The 20,780-nt window shown below is 36.6% G+C and overlaps 1 protein-coding gene across 8 annotated transcripts in view; it reads left to right on the top strand.

The window, feature by feature from the left end:
* The window catches only part of LOC119085556 (liprin-beta-1), a 58,626-nt gene extending 38,121 nt beyond the window's left edge, over positions 1–20,505 (top strand). For 2 of the 8 annotated variants that reach the window (XM_037195976.1, XM_037195977.1), the window contains exons 3-9: positions 13,925–14,101; positions 15,096–15,353; positions 15,416–15,719; positions 16,195–16,700; positions 16,762–17,292; positions 17,355–17,483; positions 17,848–20,505. In XM_037195976.1, the coding sequence (XP_037051871.1) occupies positions 13,925–14,101; positions 15,096–15,353; positions 15,416–15,719; positions 16,195–16,700; positions 16,762–17,292; positions 17,355–17,483; positions 17,848–17,949 (2,007 nt within the window). In that variant the 3' untranslated portion in view covers positions 17,950–20,505. Of the gene's footprint in view, positions 1–1,119; positions 1,949–9,685; positions 10,478–13,007; positions 13,269–13,401; positions 13,728–13,924; positions 14,102–15,095; positions 15,354–15,415; positions 15,720–16,194; positions 16,701–16,761; positions 17,293–17,354; positions 17,484–17,847 lie in introns of those variants that run through there. The other 6 variants (XM_037195971.1, XM_037195974.1, XM_037195975.1 and 3 more) reach the window with 6 other exon arrangements.
* Positions 20,506–20,780: the final 275 nt, after the last annotated feature.

The raw sequence follows: 20,780 nt of genomic DNA, 5'->3' as shown, positions 1-20,780 counted from the left end.
TGCCAATGACCTCATATTGGTTTCAAACTACGCGTATTGTCAATAGCTTTCAGCAGAAAAAAAGTTTAGTAAAATCGGTTCAGGTTTCGTGAAATAAACTAGAATTTTCTAAAATTTGCTAAAAACAAGCATACACTTTTATGGTGGTATCTCCCCGAGATTTTCGGCCACCGACCTAATATGAGGCTAATATATAACGACGCGGCTGGTCAACTGCTTTCAAAGAAAAAAAAAGTTTACTGAAATCGGTTTTCATTTGGTGAAGATATTTCGAAAAGTCTGGAGTTACCCATTTTGGCAAAAGGGTAATTGCCCTTTCCCCCATAAAAATTTGGCGCTCGACTCTGCGAATGAAGTTTTTTAATGTGTATAATTGCCGTCTATTTAAAGTCAGGGTCTGATGACAGAAAATCTGTTCTGCATTTGTCAAATCGTATAAATAAAGAAAATGTCCGTAACGCTTGTTATCATGATAACTTGATTAACTTAAGAAAATACCTTAGAATAGTACGGATGAACTTTTACACCTTTATTTTCCTCATGTTTAGGCCCTAAACATTACGGAATAAATGTAAAGAAAGTCGCTACTCTTATGCATGTGGGATTGGAACGAATAGAGCGAATGGAACGAAGAAAACTCACGATCCAATATACAGTTAGAGGCAGTGCAATTTCAGCATGAATTCGTTTCAGCTGTTTTTCAGGTGATCCTCACAAACTGTTTATACGTCTTTATGGTTTCACCACTACAACCACCCGCGTGTGTGAAGCAGCTTCCACCGTATAAACAGTTTTCATTGTATTTGTGGATCAGCTGCAAAACAGCTGAAGCAAATTCATACTGAAATTGTACTGCCTTTGACTGTAATTTTTTAATATTCATCAAAAATCTATTGAAACATTTTTCAGTCTAGCTTTATGTAACATATGTAACAACTCGTGTAGCGTATGTAAAAATGTGTTTGATTGCTTAATTGAAATGCTCTAAAATGTAATTAAATTTATTTGCACGACTAACCCACAGCACAAAGGCCCTGCATCATTCAAATAGTTATACCTTTTCAAATTGTAATTACTTTAACGTATAATTGAAAAGTTTATGTTTTACTTCGAAAGCAGATTTCTGTAAAGAATTAGTCTCAATGATACCATGAAAAAAGAATTGCTCTGAAACTCCGCAAAAAAAAACTTAAACCGAAATTGTGAAAAGTCATGCAAGAATAGCGTTCTAGTGATGTTGTAAAATTGAAAAGAAGAGAAACAAGGTACTCGTCGTTCGTGTTGTATATAAAATCAATAAACACAAAATTTTGCTATTTGTAGTTCGATAATTTTATTTACTAAACGTAAACCAGATGAAAAATTCAGTGCCTGGAAGTAGTTGAAATTTGTTAAGTGAAAATACATGCTAAGAGAGTTTGTTCTCCATCATACTTTTCCATATAATATAGCTAATAAATCAATATCGGAATAGTAGTGCTGTTAAAACGAATAAAACCAATTCGATATTCTCAGTTCCAAGTTGCATATATACTAAGCGATATAAACGATAAATCTAAAAAATAAAATTGTTCGATGCGATAAAAGTTTATGTGAAAAAGAAGAAAAACCATGAGAGAACTACCGAGGACTACATTAAAAATGGTGCAAAAAAATCTGATCCCCGATGGGAATCGGAAAAAACCTCCCATTTCGAATGTGAGTCCACCGAAAGACATTGCAACCAGAACGGCACGCGAGTCCGTTACAAGTGATTTGAGTTCGTCGCGGCCGAACAGCACAGCCTCGGAGGGTGGCTGCTCGTCGGACGATGAAAATAATGATGGGACAACCGAATGCAGTGAGTCCGGCCATGAATCCAGTTCGGATGATTTTGGTGGCGAAAATCGAACCGCTCTGGATCCGATATCCGAAGAGGCGTCGCTGGCTAAGCGATCTGAAGATGATGGTTATTTTTGTTTGTTTTTTACAGTTTAATTTTTGAGAGATAGAACATTCGTTGAAATGATGGTTTATACTCACTGAAGTCGCGACTCTGTAGAATGCGAGGGGTTCCTCACCGGTCGAAACATTGTGCCAAAAATTATCTATTTTCGAAGAATTTGGTAATTACCTTTTTTATGGCAATTTCTTGTCAATTGCACCAGACGTGTGACACCAATTACCCAAGTGAATTACCCCTCGGTTAAATGTTTTCGAATGAAAATATCAATTGAAACTTTTGTTATGGGAAAATTTCCTTCTTATTAAATACAATGAGTGAATTAAGCAATTATACAATCCACGAAACATAAATCATACGAAAGATTATTGCAATTAACGACGAGACTCGAATTAATTTAATAAAATTTCATTGCCATGCACCCATATAAGGAAGCCATTTATGTAAGCCATTGATAGAAGAGAAATTCAAGAAATTCTTCAAAGTGAAATGCCGCCCGCTCATCAAAACAATTTCATTCGGCAAACTTCAACAGTAAAATTAGATTTGTTTTCGATCAAATAAGCACACTTGCCAGAGCCACAGAATTTATGATGTAGACTCAAAAGGGACTCTCTGTTGAAGACAAAACATGCTTTCGTTATGCCATTGCATACATCTGGAGGAGATTTTTATTACATAAGTTCGTTAACAACACTTACGAAGTTTTGAGGTATTCAATGCTTTTCTGGTGTATAAACACAAACGTCTTATTGATCTGAAAAAGATTATCGAGATTAAAATTCGCTTGGTGTTGGTATAGTAGTTGGTTCGACTTAATAATACCCAAGCATAGTACTGAGACGGTATTTCTGTGTGATTATGATTCATATCACGATGTAATCATCTGCTGTCGACAGCAACAACGAAAATAAGCCATGAGTGTTAAGTGTTCGTTCCGTTCGTTCATAATTTAAATGTAAATGAAAGTCCACCGGAAAAAAGCCAACAAAAGTTCTTTTAGATGCTTTGGTGTTCCCTAAAGTCGAAAGTAGCTTATTACACACCTACAGAAAACAATAAAATTACAAAATTCGGGATAAAAAATGAAAAGTCACGTTTTCGTGTAATTGTTGACTTCGGCTTCGCCTCAGATAAAAAACTTCACACGAAAATTGGACTTTTCAACTTTTTATTCCTTGTCATAGAAGTAACTATTGTGTATTCAGAAGACAGTCCCGAAGCACAACCAACTGGCTTTAAAATAATTGTCGCCAAAACATTGGTTCATAGACGAACGTATCGAAGTGAACTGGAAAAAATTATTTTCTCTTATCTAACATGTTGTGACTTATAACCGCCTGCCCTTATTATTACAAGGAAGAGCATGTTATATAGAATTTTCGCAGAGAAAAGCCCATTTACAGATGGAATTGGAATAATAACGAAAAGAAAAATCAATTTCCCATTTCTATCGCAAATATAGCATTTGAATGTGACGTAGGTACACCGGTTTTGGTTTGAGTAATACGAAGAAAAAAAACCATCTGCGGAAAAATATTTGAAAATATGAAAAATGCGAACGATATTTTCGTTCTTTAGAAATACACTTTGATTACTTTCTCGTCTCTCGCTGAATTTATTGACTTTCCAATTATTACTTCGGCTTGACTGACTGCCATTTACAATCGATTATAACTGAAATTTGAAAGTCCTGCTTATGGAATACTCTAGCAAGTAATTGTTAATGCTAATAAGATCCCATTTGATTTGAGAGAAACTTTAATTGCATTCAAAATTAATACAGCAGGATAGGAAGTGTTATTATAGCATAATCATTCTCCGATATTTTCTTGATTTTTCACACATTTTCCTAGAATTTTCGATATTCTCCTTAATTTTCAAAAAAAATGTGAAAATTTTAAAAATGTAGGAAAATTTAAGAAAATTTAGGAAACCTGAACATGACATTACTTTGCAGGTCGACTGTTTCAGGTTCAAGTTCATGTTAAAATTGACCTGTTCCAAGTCTTACTTTCTATAACTGATACTTTACCGATATGAAATGATATGTAAAGTGTAATAGTTGTCACTTCTACCGGGAATGATAGTAGGAAAACGAAAAATATTTTTCAAAAATTTAGTTCGTCGCAAAGGAAAATTTGCATACGCGTGAGAATACTTGCATTAGGAAGAGATGAATGGATTAGTGGATTCTTACATGTGTACACTCTAAGTTCTGCTTTCTGTAAAGTGGGAGAACGGTGGGTACAATAGTTATTCTCTATTCTCGTCGAAACGATCTTTGGACGGTTGATTTGGTAGAATGAATGTGATTTGATGACTTTTGTTGTTTATTTTCTGATGAAAGCATCAGCTCAGATCACCACTATCATTATGAAATCTATTACTTCATAGCGTTGAAATTTCTCTTGTCGAAATCGAATTAAATTTTTGCCATTTCAAAATGACGGAAATCGAACTAGTGACGGGGAACGGGCTTACGACAAGAATCCAGTGAATCTCAAACGCGATGGAATGATTATGGGTTTTTTCCAATTACGTTGAAGGTGATAACACTTGCTACTTTATTGGTCAAATTTTGCCGTTTCATGATTCAAGTGCGCTTCACTTTAAAGTATCTTTTGAATCTGTACCACTTGAAATGCTGTAAATATTCTGATTGAATATGAATTTTACGGATAAAATAGTGTAAATCATTTCAGCAGACTTCAAATGCGAAATTCGGAAAAATAACGAAAAAATGTTTGGATTTCCGAGAGAAAGCGCGTATAAGAACCACACCAACTGTTTTAACCGTTTTTTGTACATTAGATCAAAAGACGATACCAACATTCTATATCCCCTAATTTACCGCTAAACGGCATTATTCCATCAACAGTTGTTTCAGTTTGAATCAATTTAGTACATGGAACATCCGAGGGCATATCAGCGAAAATAATAAAGCTTATCGACTCAAAATAGACTGTTTGTATGTACTCATATGCCGTTGCTAAGATTTTCTTTTTTTGGAATTGTGCCAATGATGAAACAATATTGTTTTTTCTGTCTTTTATTTTCTCTTCGGTTGAGTGATGTAATTGTTTCGCATACTCGTAGATCAGTGTGCTATTATATGGAAGGAAAATGGGAAACAATAACATCAACAATCTGAAACAAGTGGCACATATATCAATCAGCCTTTTTTTTCATTTAATTGACAAGCTTGCCGAAACATAATTAAGGATAATCACTATGGGTTTGTAGTGTGCACCGTGTTTGTTCGTTCAATTAGAGATATTTTAATCAAATAAATCAATACGGTTCGATTGATCTGTTTTTATCTAGAAATCAAGTAGTTGAAAAAAAAGAGTGGAGGGTTGATGTGTCCCACCTTGAAACAGTTTGGTACGGTTTGACCTGACTTAAAACCCGAGGTTTAAGAGCTGAATTTCTTCTCTTCAACTTCAAGTAACATTTTAGCAATCCTGTCATTTGTACACAAATGTTGGCGTTTTATAGGTTTCGGTACCCTGAGTTCGAAACACCAATCCATTCGTCCCAATGGCGTCTGTGGTGCCGCTGCAGTGGCTTCACAATTACTTTTTAAAGTAATGTGAACAGGACAGTGTTGTTGGTGCAGGAGTTCCTTCGGGTGTCATGAGTTCAAATAGCCACTTTATAGGTCCTCACTACATGTTGTTGGAGATCAACCTGAGAGACATGCTTCACAAAAAACTGTCCCTGTTTCTACGCTTCAGCGGAACCACAGACATCTTTGGGACCAAGGGATGCGTTGGGTAGGTCTCCGTGTCACTACTTTCTAAAGTTTTAAATCGTTGCCTAGTGCTACCTAAACCGCAACTGACGAATTTCAGGTGTCAGGTAATATCAGGTCATGTCTATTACACTGTTCTAAGTCTCACTCCTAATTATATCTAAAACCGAAAAGCAATTAACTTGTAGTGGGTTTTTGGTTGACCGATCATTGCTAAGAATGCACAACAGGATGTGGGTACAAAAGGAAAAATAAACACAAAAGATGATGAAACTTATGGTCATCAGAGCGGTAAATTTAAATCTGAAAATTTATGCTTCTCGTTCTATTTCAGTAAAGAAAAAAAAAGTCCGATTCGTTTTCTTTAATTATAGTGAAAGCACGTGCTATTGTAGTCGCGTTAGATTTTGTTTATTTAGAAAAAGAAGAGGCGATTAAACCGAAAATTAAGTGCGGAAATAGAACTTTCACATTCGATATTATTGGGTAATATATCGTGGTAATTATACGAAATTAACAAAAGTATTCGCCTCGTTCGCTCAAACCGAATACCGTATACGATTACCTATAAACTGTTTACAGAAATTTCAGTTTTTGTTTAAAATTCTTATTTCCTAATTAACAAGCCATCCAATATATCCAATGCACAACCATTTTCACCTATCGTGAAATTTATCGTTGCAACACATTTTTACTCTCAAGCAGCGTAAACAAGAACTTTATATATCCATTTGTCGGCTATATTTCCCTGACTAATCAGGAAATTAGTTCAATTACATTTTAGAGTTCATCGTTCGTTTAGTGTCGTAATATAAGAAAAACATGAACGCTACACTATGCTGTCTATGGTCGCATCGATATGTATACAAACATTGCTTGTATACTATATGAATGATGCGACACTGCATTCAATTTTCTTTTAAATTAAATGAGTACATGACCCTTTATTGGATGCCCAACAGCGAGGCAGCATGGTGTGAAAGGTTAGTGAAATGGGATTACTATAAAATCTTTTCATTTCATAGTGACTGTAAAACCGTACATGGACAAGGCCAATAGGTTAAATCATTTTGTGTAGTTCAACTAACACTACATGGGCATGAACAAGGCCATTGAGGAAAATTAAACTTTTTTGTTTGGTGACAATTCTGCCAAGACTTTTTGTTGTAAGAACACTCTAATCTGGCGTCACGTCTGTTACACACTGACTCCTACACACCGCAAGAGATGTGATGTGATGACACTGTTATTATTGGTATATGCAGCGAATCGTCACCGTCTATAATATAAAGTTGATCGTTTGTTTGTATGTCTCTCTATAGGAGCTCAGACTTAAATTCCTAGACACTTGAAACTCCAATAAATGTAATCTGTCAGGTATGGTCTAATGTCACATTGAAGGACTTTGAAAGAGGATTCAAACAAACTCGTTTGACATAAATTAACGCATTCATTTGAAGATAAATCGACCGATTTTGAAGAACCGATCATACCTGCTCATTTACTTCTATTTTTTAGAATTAAATTATTTTAATAGTTTGAAATTATAGTAATTCCGAGCGAAGCCGGGGGTACTCCACTAGTAACCATATAAACAAATAATCCACCCATTCAACTAATTTTTCTTTCTTTTTTTGATCACACGTTAAAACAATATGTGAGTACAGTGAGGATCTAATTCTGTAATGAAAACTGAACAATTTTCCCCGAACACATTTAAAAAACTTTTATGAGATGAGATGGTGTGTTTTGTTATTAATATACCGTCGTCTTTTTCGTGTATATTATTATGATGTGATGCTGCCATATGGCTTTTTTTTCTTCATCTGTGATTCCCGTCCACACATTGAATTCTAATAAAATTTCAGTCGACAAAAATTTTTAGTTCAAAGAATTTGATTTTGTTGAGACTGTGTCTGATGCTCTCGATTTTCTATTATTTTATTTACTCGTTCGGAAAGGATCCGTTTGTGATAAATTACACTTGAAGTAAACCAGACGTTCACAAAAGAAAATGTGGAAAAACTAATTTTCATTGTACATGCAAAATGCATTTCCTTTCTGTGCAATAGTGAACGAAAAAAAAACCTCAGTCCCAGAGTTTATAATTATATTCGAAAGAAGAGTAGTGTTTCTCGAAAATAGATTTTCCCCATTCAAGTGTATGAATTATATGTGTGGCATTATAGCGAAAAAAAAAATTGTGTACGAGAAACGTTGATATTTTCCTCCGTAAATATATTTATCATCTGAGGAAACATTAATTCGATTGTTCTAAATAAAAAAAAATATTATTTTTCTCGTTTGTAGTTAGAAAATAATTTTCAAATTTATGGTTTACGTACAATAGAACAGCGTGTGTGGTTTTTCTTCAGATATTATAAATGGATTCTGCCGAAAGTGACAGTTTAAAATATTGTTAGAGAGAAATGTATAATTGAATTGGTTGTCCCATATAGTGTTTCATCAAAATAATGGCTCTGGCGATTACGTTTCTTTCGTTTCGGTGAACTGGTGTAGGAATTTTCTTTTCGTTTATTGTAGATTACATTGGATGCTGCGAAAGTAGTTCATTACATGAAGAAATAATTTTGTGAAAAAATAAAACTCTCAAGTGTGTTTTCTGAGCAACAAGTTTCGGCTTTAATGCCTGTCCCATGCAAAAGATTATTGCAAAGAAATGCACATAAAAGTAGCCCAAATATTCATCATGTAATGGATCATTTTCGCATTGCGGAAACTGCTATGTAATGGTCAACTTTCGCAGTGGATAGGCGATAAAATAAGCTACCTTTTAGAAACACGGTCTTATCATTAAGTCTATTACTTAAAGCATTTTCGTATAATTTGATTCAAAATCTTTTACCTCATTTGTTGTAACAGTCATTCATTTTACTGTAAGTATAAGAACACATTAACGCTACGTCAGCGCATTTCTTCGTTCCTTGCTGTTGATAACAGATGGATTTTTGTTCCGAAGGTGTACGCTGTTCAAAGGTTGTTACTCTGGGGATTCTGACGTTTATTTTTGATTCACAAAAATTCGTGTCAGGAACAGGACACGCGTTGATTATTAAACACACGAAATTAAAATATTGTTTTTTTTACTGTTATAATCGTCCCGTTTAGCTCCTTCGGGTATTTTTTTTTAAATAAACCTTTATTCATCGTTCCTATTAATTTCTGAGTGGAACACAACATAGTCTAGTACAAAAATGAACTTCATTATGTTTACTGTCTACTATCATTCGATGGCAAACTCTATAACGAAAATAGGAAAATTCCCCTGATAGAAGTAGTTACATCAGGGAGTAGGTAACAACGGATCTTTGATCTGGGTTACTGCGTTTCTCCTAATTTATAATCGAATTAGAGATGTGCGGGCCGCCCGAAACTTTCGGGCGGGCCAACTTATTATCCGGCCCGATCGGGCTTGGACCGGTCGGATCTTAAAACCGATCGGGCCGGTTCGGAAAAATCAGAAATTAGATTTGGCCCGCCCGAAATATATTTTTCTTTTAAAAATCGACTCAATTACATGTGATTTTGTGTCTTAGTAAATTGTGGTATGGCAAATGTAGCAATTACTGATCATTAAGTAGCGTCCTACTTGCCATAGACACGTCAGTTTTTCACGTTCTCTTGTGAATAAAAACGTTTTATAGCTAAAAGTTTTGATTTTAGAACGAATTTTTTTTCTCGGACGGCCCGAAAAAAGCCCGGGCCCAATCCGGCCCGACATCGTTTGGATCGGGCTTTAAAAATGAATTTCGGACTGGGCTTCGGGCCGGACGGGCTTCAAAAAAACGTCGGCCCGCACATCTCTAAATCGAATCTAATGTAACCCCAGAAGATAAAAGGCAACCCTCTCAGAGCGGCTTAAAATGTAACTCTATTACCAGACCTAATACTCTTCCTTTTGTCTACTCTCTTACTTTCACAAAATACTGTAAGCGATTCACATTATTGATTCCGTAGAAGAAGCTTGCAGACAATCACAATAAATAAGGAATTCATTGGCTCATGAGGGAGGACTTTGAAAATAGATTTCTTGGTAGCTTGTCAGTCTAAACGGAAAAAGTGACAGGTTAGCAGACGGCGTAGGTACCTCCATCCATCAAAAAAGAGTACACCAACATTCATGGATTAAAATATCCAACAAATGTTACAAACGAAACGCCAAACTTACATAACACTTTACTCCGTAAGAGTTGTCATAACATAAATAAAAACACGAAACGGAAGAAACTCTATCCACCAGAGCCATTGATACAAATTTCTGTAGGAAATGTTCGGAACAATTCTTTGTATACATTATCCGTGTCCGTGCTATAAATACATTTCTCATTTGTAAATAAAAGAAAAACCGTGTCTCTCATCAGCCGAAATGCGTCCGAAATAACGCAACCGAAAGAATATTTTGTTATAAAACACAATCTCTGAAAATACAATGACTGAGTGCAACGAATTGTGTCGCGAAGAACGAAGTTTTTCTAGTGATGACACCGAGTTCATGGACCTACCATTACCGCCGACGCCAGTACGCGCGGTTGAAATTAGTAACTTGGACGTACATCCATCGGTAGCTGCATGTTTGTACAATCGGATGGAGGAGTTCGATGATGATGCACCTTGTCAATCATCCGAATCTTGTTCATCCAGTCCAACGTTAAACGAAAACAGTAAATGGTCAACGTCTGATGAAGAATCGTCGTTCTATCGTGAACGATCGTCACTGTTCCATCAGTCGGAATTCTCGAGTCCGGATCGTAAAAAAAGTAAATTTTTTCGTTTGATTGGTTTTTTTTGTTGTTACACATTAAATTTGCAATGATTTACGTGCTGAAATATTTATACGGCACCTGATGTCGTAAGACTCCATGAGTATAAACCGAAATTTCCATTTCTCAATATCAAATTGATTTTATTGATTGTTAATGTGTTTGACTGAACACTGAACCCAAAATAGTTGACTCTCAGTGGTGATGAATAATATATCGGCGGATATCCACGCTACATATATATACTACATGATGGGTTGCATTTAGAGAAATGAAATCTCAATGCATTGGAATGAAAATTTTATTCAAAATGTTACGCTTGAATGAAGAAAAATATTTATAAGCCCGCGGGAGTTGAGCTTTAATTCCCGATTCGTTTAGTTTACTGCTCCAAGTCTTTTGTTTAATAGAACCACAGTCCTTAGATGCTCGGGCTAAAGTTCTAAGTTGTTGAAAAACAAAAACAAAAAAAATTCTCATGTCTACTATCTACGGTGATTGCTGTGCATGGACATTTTTCTCTGTACACCAGACGAGAATGTAGAAAATGAATGCGAAAAGAACGAAGAAAACAAGAAATCTCCCACTGCTAATTTTATATGGAACAGTCAGTGGTGTATGCTGTAAATGCTGTTCGAATGGCTTTTTCAAACGCTATTATTGTTTACTGTAAAGACATGTCATCACTTCGCCAAGAAGGCTTGATGGGGTAGTCCCATTTTTATCGTATTAAAGAATAGATAGTTGCGGGAGACATATTTCTATGTAATTGGTGTCCGGCAAGTAATGTGATCGGAGTTTATCTCAGAAATTTCGGTATTTCATAAATATTATTGGTGCAGAGAATTAGACTTGCTTTTGAGCCTGCTCTGAGCGACACAAACTGTTGTGTACATTGGCCGAAATTTATTAACTTCACTGTGTGAAGTTCACGCACACTAAGCCTACACATTCGATTTTTTTTAGTACAGCGGACGTCAGTGAAATTTATATAGGTTATTGCTTCAGGTGTTTATCAGCTGGTCCATTCTTACAAACAAATCTTTATAAACATTATCACACTGATTCGCTGATATCGAAAACTAAGTCAGGATCCGTGCATTGTCCAAGAAAAACTGTAATTTCGTGTTCGTGTTGAGTAGAGGAACCTACCCTCAAAGATACATTCATCGTGTCACTAGCCATACATGTGTTTGGTATCGTTTGAAAGATGAGTCCAGCAGAAGAACCGTAACAAGTTCGCCGAAGTAGCCAAGAATTTCCTTTATTTTCAACTGATCAATCAGTGTAGGTGAATTTTAAACCCTATCTGCCTCGAAAGAACCTTTCCAACGACGCGACACCTAGCATGGCTGTGAGTGCTCGTTTTCTGTTTTATGATCATGTCCCACTAGCCAAACAAACGTCAAAGAATTTTTCCGACGATGGTTTAGGCTTCAAGGGACCAATACCACTAAGGACACACATAAAAAAGTCCGATGGAAAATGCGTCCAACTTCGGTAGGTACGTTTTCAAAAGAATCCCTCGTAGCTGCAGTAAATTCCTATCTAGCAGTTTTAGAATCATTTTCTTGATGAAAATACCATTTATAAAAAAAAATAAAAATGATTCTTGAAAATTGGACATTTCCTGCAACTCCTAGATGAAACATTATCTTATACACCTTTACACATTCATTCAACGTTTTTCTTAAAGTGTATTTTCGCACAACTACATGTCCTACATCTCATGTTAGAAATTCAGAATTGAATTCATTTTCAAAGACAAACAAGTCGGGTTTCGTCTTTAAAATTTATGAAGAACTGGCTGTATGTTCTGAAATGATTTTTTTTTGTAATGACGAACAGTTCGACTCTGTTTGAAATTTTAATTAAACTCTAAACGAACGCAAATGGCTAATCTAAATCATTTAATTGATTTACGAATTCAAATTACTCTCTCTCCATCTCTTTTTCTACACTGAATCTAATTGATATTCATACTTTCCACAACATTAATTGTGGATTTCTTTTAAACGTAACAGTCGAAGCATGTTGTTATCTGTCGTCATCAATAATTATAATTATAACTTTTTGAGTGAAGCATTTGCTGGTTCTTTTTTTCGAAATGTTTGAATCGTTAGTTTTGAGCGATACCAATTCAGTAAACATTGTTTCTCGGACACATTCAGATGATTTTCTACTTTTCAACATAATTCCAATTTTTGTTTAAAGTTCTGGAAACCGTTTTTATGTCAGTGATAATAATCGTATATGTGTTTCACTGACATCATTCGTTACAATTTCATCAGAAAGTTCTACAATCCGCAATGTGTATCCCCTTGGTCATATGAGGCATAACTATATGAATACATCGTGGCAATGTAAAGTGTTTCGTGAGTGGCACGACACAATTTTAAAAAATTTTAAAAGTTTTTTCAACGAAGAATAAATCCAAACCTAATTTAGTGTTCAGTTCAGTCACATGCGTCTCTAAAATCTCTAACAAAACATCTCCGAATTTACAAATCCAAAATGCATTTACTAGATGAATCAACCTGTTGTGACGAAGACTTTACTTGGGTCCGTTCCGATCCTCCCATCGAATCGAGATCGTTACCAACTGATCACGTTATCAATTCACCAATAACAAATAACTCCGCCAAACCTCCAAGACCGGCCGGAAGTCTAGACCGGCGGCGAACATCGCATACAAATCGGCAAGAACGCGACAATAAAAGTCGTAGCGCACATTCCCTCAAGGAAAGGTCCGTGTCCAGTGAATTCAAGGACGCGTCCAACGAAAAAGGTGCGTTGTTTTTGTGCAATGTGTTCCATCGAATTGTTTCTCGAAACATGTTCGCACAATAACCGACATTCTGCTTTCATTTGAGAATGAACCAAACCCTTTCGATTCGTACACTGACTCTAAAAACTTAAAGGTCATCATCATGATTCCAACCATCATCACCACAGCAGAGCATCGCCCGGTTTCTGGGAACCACCACCGCCGCCACAGATTCCATATTCGCATTATGATGCTCCACACTATTACAACAATTATCACGGAGCTAGTCGCGAAGAGTTACGTATGATTGAGTATCACCGACGACAGCAGCACGATATGTATCGCTATGGAAGTAACTTAACGTTGAGTGCTTCGCAAGAAATCTACAACACTGGTGGCTGTTGTAATGCAAGATATCATGCTTTACCGCCACCGCCGTGCTGTTGTGATCATCGTTCATTCCCATGGAATGGAAATCAGGTCGGCAGGCAAACTATAAATTTTGCGTTATTTTTGTACAGTTTGAAGTTTCAAATATAAAACTTTCTAACGGCCATGCGAATGTTTTCCATACTAAAACCCATAACAACAAACCAGAAAATTGCTCAAATTTCAATGTTGAACAGCCATTTTGATGGATTGAAATGATTTAACGGAATTTCTATTTTTTGTTACAGCGTCAGGACACCGACGAACGGTTGCGACGGCTGCAGACGGATAAAGAATCCATGGCTTTACAGGTCCAGGTACTTACAGAACAAGTTTCAGCTCAAAGCGATAAGATTGCCGACTTGGAACGCATTATCTTGGACAAGACACAACAATTGAGTCAAAGCGAGGACTTACTGCAAAGAGTAAGTATTTCTTCAATTTCATATTTTTAGCCCAATACGAATTACTAGAGTCAAAAGGTATAGTATGACGCTTGTGGCATCACAGACAGTAATAATTGAAATTTACAAAGCGGGCAAGTGTTTGCCTATGCCTAGAGAGATACCTAATCAACAAGAAAACTATTCTTCGATTCGTCCATAAAGAGCGTTACCCGATTTTAATTTTTTCCATGAATGGTAATCTAATTGTGGGCCGAATAGATCTGGATATATGTTTGAAAACGTGTCGTTCTGGGGGTTTTAAGTTACAGGAAATATCAATCAAATTTTAGTCACAATTTTCGTCAGCTGAATTTCAACTGATTCACTCCTACAAAGGAAACTGGCTATGCATGTTCATACGGTTCTACCACTAGAATCGGAAAAAAAACCCAGTAAATCAGCTGAAGCAAACTTAGGCCGAAATTTGCTTTACATATTCTGTGTGAGTTCTCGCTGATGTTGAAAGTAATGAAGTAATAGATTTCGTATCGGACTCTGGGCAGTAATGGTTAACAACAGAAGTAATAGATTCCATTTTCAATTATGTTGTTTCTGAGGAGTGATTTTATTTCCCACAACTGCAGTTTTTTACATACAAGAAGGGTTATCTGGTACCAGGATAAAACATTGGGAGAAATTGTGAAATTTACGAGTGTTATCCTAAAAGAAACACTGTTAGCCATCTGCTAACGCTTATAAATAGTTGAATTTCCCTGAATTTCGCTTACACAAATGAAGGTTCAGATTTCTAGTGAAATATTTGAGCTAATACTAGCCCTGACTGAATGCATCAAACTCAAGGAGATTCTTTACACAAGTGAAATAATAGATTTAAGATTTAAGTTTTCCTTTCAATCTAAAAATGGAGAACAGGTTATGATTGGCACAACACCTTTTTTATTCGATTTAGTATTAGATTTATGCTTGAGTTATGCTACCACTGACTAAAAAAATGGTAAAATTTCTCAACCAGGAAATGCTCTCTCGTTCGTCTTTGGAAACGCAAAAATTGGAACTAATGTCTGCGATGAGCGAACTAAAGTTGCTACATGCGTCACTGGAACGCGAAAATCTAGAGCTACGTGCAAGCAATCTGAACAACAATTCAATTCCACCCCGACGACCGCCTGTACCAGGCCGAATCAGTGGCACAACATCACTAAACTCGACGCCAATCCACGGTAGCCACAACAGTTTACAGAATTCAACGCCAATTCCATTGACACCCAAGGTACGAAGTGTATTACAGTTGTGCACATATCTCAATTTACTGATTCACTCATCCTCCTACAGACACCACCTGCCTCGTATCGTCGGCAAGTCGACTTACATTACAGCAGTCTACCGCGTCAGGCATATCCCAGTTCGGTTACCGTTCCGACAAATTCAACGAGCGGTTCGACTCCAACCGTTTCCGGCAATCAAGTGGTGGACAGCAATGCGAATCCGAAACAGCGAGTTGCTTTTGGTAATCATTTCAATCTTTCATCATCAGCATCAAATGTGTACCACCACCAACTGGTCCTTTACCAGCATCCAAAAACACAACTGTTGAAGGGTTTGCAAAACCAAAGAGGCTTTTCGGTGCCCAATTTAGGTTCATTTTTGGCATACATTTTGTTCGTTGTTCGTTTTGTTGTGGATGGCTGTTCGATATTTCCTTTTAGTTCGCATTTTTTGCCTACACAAACTTACAAACAATTAACGCCTAATGTCTACTGTTATCGACAACGACGACAGAAATTAAAAAACGCTCGCTCTGACTACAAAATCTATCAATATAATGCTTAGATCGAAAGCAGTAACTCAATCACCTTATACTGTTGATATGTTTGAATGCTTTTCGTCTGTAAAAGGTTTATGTTACACACACAACCCGTTGTCATTCTCAGAGCAAAAACAAAAAACAAAACTAACAAACAAGCAACACTACATCCTCACAACAACTCTTAATTTTCATACTATTCCCTTTGATACTCACCCGTCATACTGTAACGTTTGTCAGTCTGCTTTATGTTGCCACTCATTTGTAACGTCGCACTAACAAAATATAATCTTCGTCTCCACTCCAGCCGAATCGGAAAAAATAATTGAAGACACCATGGACCATCACCAACGTAGCTTTACACCTCAACCATCGCCTTCGCCATCAATGAGCCAGAAGAATCGTGGACTGCGCAGTATTTTCGGTAAAATAAAACGCAGCAACAGCGGCAACCTAGAAGATCTACCCGGTGACGGTGAATTCCGTCGTGGTGGAATTCGTGCCACAGCTGGTGCTCGATTGGGTTGGAACAATAGCCTACCGAAACCGGACAAACCATTTGCGGAATGGGATATCGATGCGGTGTGCGGTTGGCTGGATGAAATGGGATTGGGTTGCTACGAAGATGAGGCCAGGAAATGGCTAAAGAAAGGAGCTAAAGACTTGGTCAGTGCATCGCCGGTGGATATTGAGAAAGAGCTGAACGTGAAGACGCCATTGCACCGGAAAAAGATTAATTTGGCCGTAATAGACATCACTGGCGCTGACAATGACGAACTGTTTGTTAATGCCGGAAAGTTGGATCCGATTTGGGTGGGCAAATTTGCACCTGCTCATTCGTACCCGTACTAACTCGATTCTGATTTATTCGTAGATTATGCGATGGTTGGATGATGTTGGTCTTCCTCAACATAAAGATGTATTCTCAACAGCTCGGGTCGATGGCCGAATGTTACACCGTCTGACAATGGACGATTTGGTAAATCTGCATGTGACATCTTCCCTGCATGCAGCGAGTCTTCGTCGTGGCATTCAAGTTATGCGCGAAAATAATTGGAATCCGGAATGTTTGATCAGACGATCCGGTACGGACGATGATCAAGCGAAACAGGTTCAATTGTGGACCGCACATCGTGTAATGGAATGGCTTCGATTGGTCGATTTGGCGGAATATGCACCGAATTTACGTGGTGCCGGCGTTCATGGTGCACTAATGATGTACGAACCACGGTTCACGTCGGAATTGCTGGCGGATTTGCTAAGCATTCCACCGAGCAAAACATTGTTGCGCCGTCACTTGGGCACACATTTCAAGGAATTGTTGGGACGAGATGTAATTCAGTTGAAACGGGAAGCGGAGACGACGTTAGGCTTTCAGCCACTAACTCTTGTTGCCAAAATTAAGGTTTGTTGGGGAGCTGGTTGTGCCTATTAATGCGAGGAAATAATTTTTTCTGCGTATTTCAGACGCCGAAGAAATCGCAATTTTCGTTGAAGCGTAAGAAGAGTACAAAAGGTGGCGACGAATGGAGTGATTTCGTTTGTCCAATGGGACCGTCAGGTGAAAAAACTCTTCAAACCACTTCTAACACTAACGTAAGTTTACTAATCAACCACTAATCAACTAATTTGAACCTTCGAACCTTTCAGTTTGGTTGTCCTTTACGGGACTTTTAACTTTTCTAAATTTAACTAAATTGACTAAATGGCGCTTGACGAGAACTTTATAAACAAGAGAGAATGCAATCATCTCCAAAATGCCAGTTCAATGATACCTATACTCTGAAACGTATACTGGTCATTGAATTGTTAACATTTTCCCCACTAGCCTTTGATTGACGGGTCAAAAAACATTCGAAATTTCCATGCAAATTGACATGCCGATGGAATGACCTTTTGACTCTGACACACCAGCACGAGAGCATGAGTAACAAACATGTCCAATTCTTCCAATTCACAGATGACGAATCAAACAGTTCTGGAAGCCGTGGCCGCGTCCGAGGTTGCCTCTCAGCCGAATAGCAGCGACTCGCCAACATCTTCACGCAGTTCAACCTCCTAGCAGAGGCTGAGCTCGTGCACACCATCGCCGAAAAAGAATCCCCTCAAACCGTACATCCCTCCACCCATCCAGATCATTTCCCATAATCCAGCCACCTCATTAACGGCTCCACGAACACCACCAATTGTGCCCGTACAACGTTCAGCTTCATTTAACGCCACCTGCACCGTTCCGATTAAAATCACCGCTTCGCCAAAAGTACGGAATTCGGCATCGTTCAGCAACTGCTCAATCATTTCGAAAGTCGTCAAGAACACGGTCATCACCAATTCACTGTCGTCGGATAAAGGTCGGATGTGGAACTTTGGCGGATCGTCGAAAATTGTTGAATCGTACGGTAGTGGCGTTACCACTATCCATGAACCACCATTATCCATGCCTCAGAAGGGTGAAAACAAGTGCATTGACTATTTCGTTTGAACAAAATGTTTAAGAAATCTTTTATTGTGAACGGGTGGGTTAGATTAGTGCAAATTTATTGTGTGTTGTTGCTTCTGTAAGTTTTTTCATTTTTACTTTTTCTTAAGTTCCTTTTATTTGAATTCAAAATAAGCTTTTCGTTCTCAATTTTTTCGTGACCATAACATACCGTACCTTCACCACTACTTTTGTAAATGGAGATCAAACTAAACTACTTACCAGTAAGCTACAAAATAAAACATTGACAAACCAAAAGCATTTGTTCGTTTGTTATTCTGGGGACGGAAAAGAGCACTTTTCGTCCCACATTTGTCAAAGATTTACGCTTTCGTAACAAAACGTTTCGCACATAAATATTCATAGACCGAAAGAATCTAAAGATTCTCGAAGGTCTGTTTCGATTTTTGTCTTTTACGAATGAAATGTTTGCAGCCCACTAGCGACGAAGAAGAGCAACTCTGTCTAAATTTAGCTGGTCCATTCATACAATCACACTGTTTAATCACTACCACACGTGTACGTGTGATTATTAAGCCTGTGTAAAGGTGTATAAGCGAAGCATAAGCGAGGTAATGCAAATTTCCGGCGGATCACAAAAAATACGGAATCCAAGTTTCGGGTGAATTTAAGTGCAGCCCGAGACCAGTTAAATTCAACTGACTAAAAAGTGCTCTTCTTAAACAATCTATTGAAATAGTAAGTGCTGCATTCAAATTTACCCGAAACTTGGGTTCTGTAGTTTATACAGAGTGTTGAATCAACACTGTTGATGGAGAGCGATCAATTAAATTGAACTGGCAACGAGGACAATGTCAAAAATTTATTAATTTGAGTAAATATAAAATTCAAACTTCGAATTTAACGAAGTACAATTTTGGTTGTGTTTCGTATCTCATTTTTGCATTGCCCTCGAGGTCAGTTAGGTTTAACTGAGCCGAAATCTTTATGTGTTAATACTGTATAATTTACGTGCGAGCAGTCTTTCTGTATGGATGGATTAGCTATTAAAAAATGTGAAGCCAAATTAGACATAAATTTGGTTGACCGTAACTGTATTTTAACCAAAGACAATAAGCAAATAGTTTCAGTTTCCGTGACAGTTTATTTTATTGAATGTCCTTGAAAAAACTCAAAAAAAACTTTGTCTCTAAACAAATAAATTCAAAATTTAGAACAGAACACACACATAGATCAATGTGATTCTATACAGCAAAATGTGTGATAAAACTAATGAAGTAAAAGATTCTCTGTTGAAAATACTTAGACTGAAAGAAGCAAATATGGATAATTGACTCAACGTCTGTAAACCGTTATTCGAATGAACTGCCACGCCTTTTTTTTCGGGTTTATCAAGTAACAATTTTTTTAAATCAATTTTTCTACACAATTTTTCTAACTGTCCAGTGACTGACCAATATAATAATAAAAAAATGTTTCTGTAAAATCTATCACCTCACTACAAATATACAATCAGTATAAAGAAAATATGAAGAATTTACTAAATAAATAAGTGAACAACCTTTTAGAAACGGCAGACCATCTGTTTTCGTCGACGACAACACTAAATTTGTGATAAATTTATCAATTTGTGACACTACTCGATAATTTGAACAAATGAGTTAACAGATGTGCGTATTAAATTGCCGTTTTTGAAAGGTTAACCTTTATAATCAATGAATTTATCGTACATTTATCAATAATATTTAACCAGAAATAGGGAAAAGAAACAAAATCTAAATTTATTTGTTATGATTGGGTAGTTTAGGGTTATAAAAAAACAACCTTTGTGAAACGGCTAATCTGTTATCGACATCAATCGACTGCCGGTTAACGTGGTCCGAAATACCGAAATTTATGTTCAAACGAATAAAGTAAAAGATTTTGTATCAAACTCTAGGCGTGATACTTTGAACAAAAGAAGAAATAGATTCAATGATTATGTAATGGCAATACGTTTGCCCCGTTTCTAAAAGGTAAAAAAAGTTAAAAAATTAAATGAGAAATGTTATCAAATTAAAATGAAGTTATTCAGACTATTTATATTGAATAGAAACTAAGTTATTTTATTGTTACTATAAAAAAAGTTGAACGGGGGTATTAACCAAAATAATGATTCAAAAAGTATTGCAAAAAAAATGTTTTATTGAACATCGTACACGATAATCTACTAAATTAATAATTTAAATAACAAAAAAAAATAAAATAAAGAAATTTGATTGGTTAGAAGCGTAGAGCTAATTTATCACTTAAGTTTAAAAAAGAAATAAAATTAAAAAAAAATTGTCGGGGTAAACATTGGATTTACTAAACGCAAAAAAAAAATAAAATAAAATAAAACAAGCAACACAAAACGAATATAAAAAATTGAATGAAATGGATGAAATAAAATTAATGATAAAAACGTTTGATGT

This window comes from Bradysia coprophila, unplaced genomic scaffold (assembly GCF_014529535.1).
Source record: "Bradysia coprophila strain Holo2 unplaced genomic scaffold, BU_Bcop_v1 contig_94, whole genome shotgun sequence".
NCBI classification, from domain to species: domain Eukaryota; kingdom Metazoa; phylum Arthropoda; class Insecta; order Diptera; family Sciaridae; genus Bradysia; species Bradysia coprophila.
The sequence above is the reverse complement of the archived record's forward strand: the minus strand, read 5'-3'. Positions and strand labels throughout refer to the sequence as shown.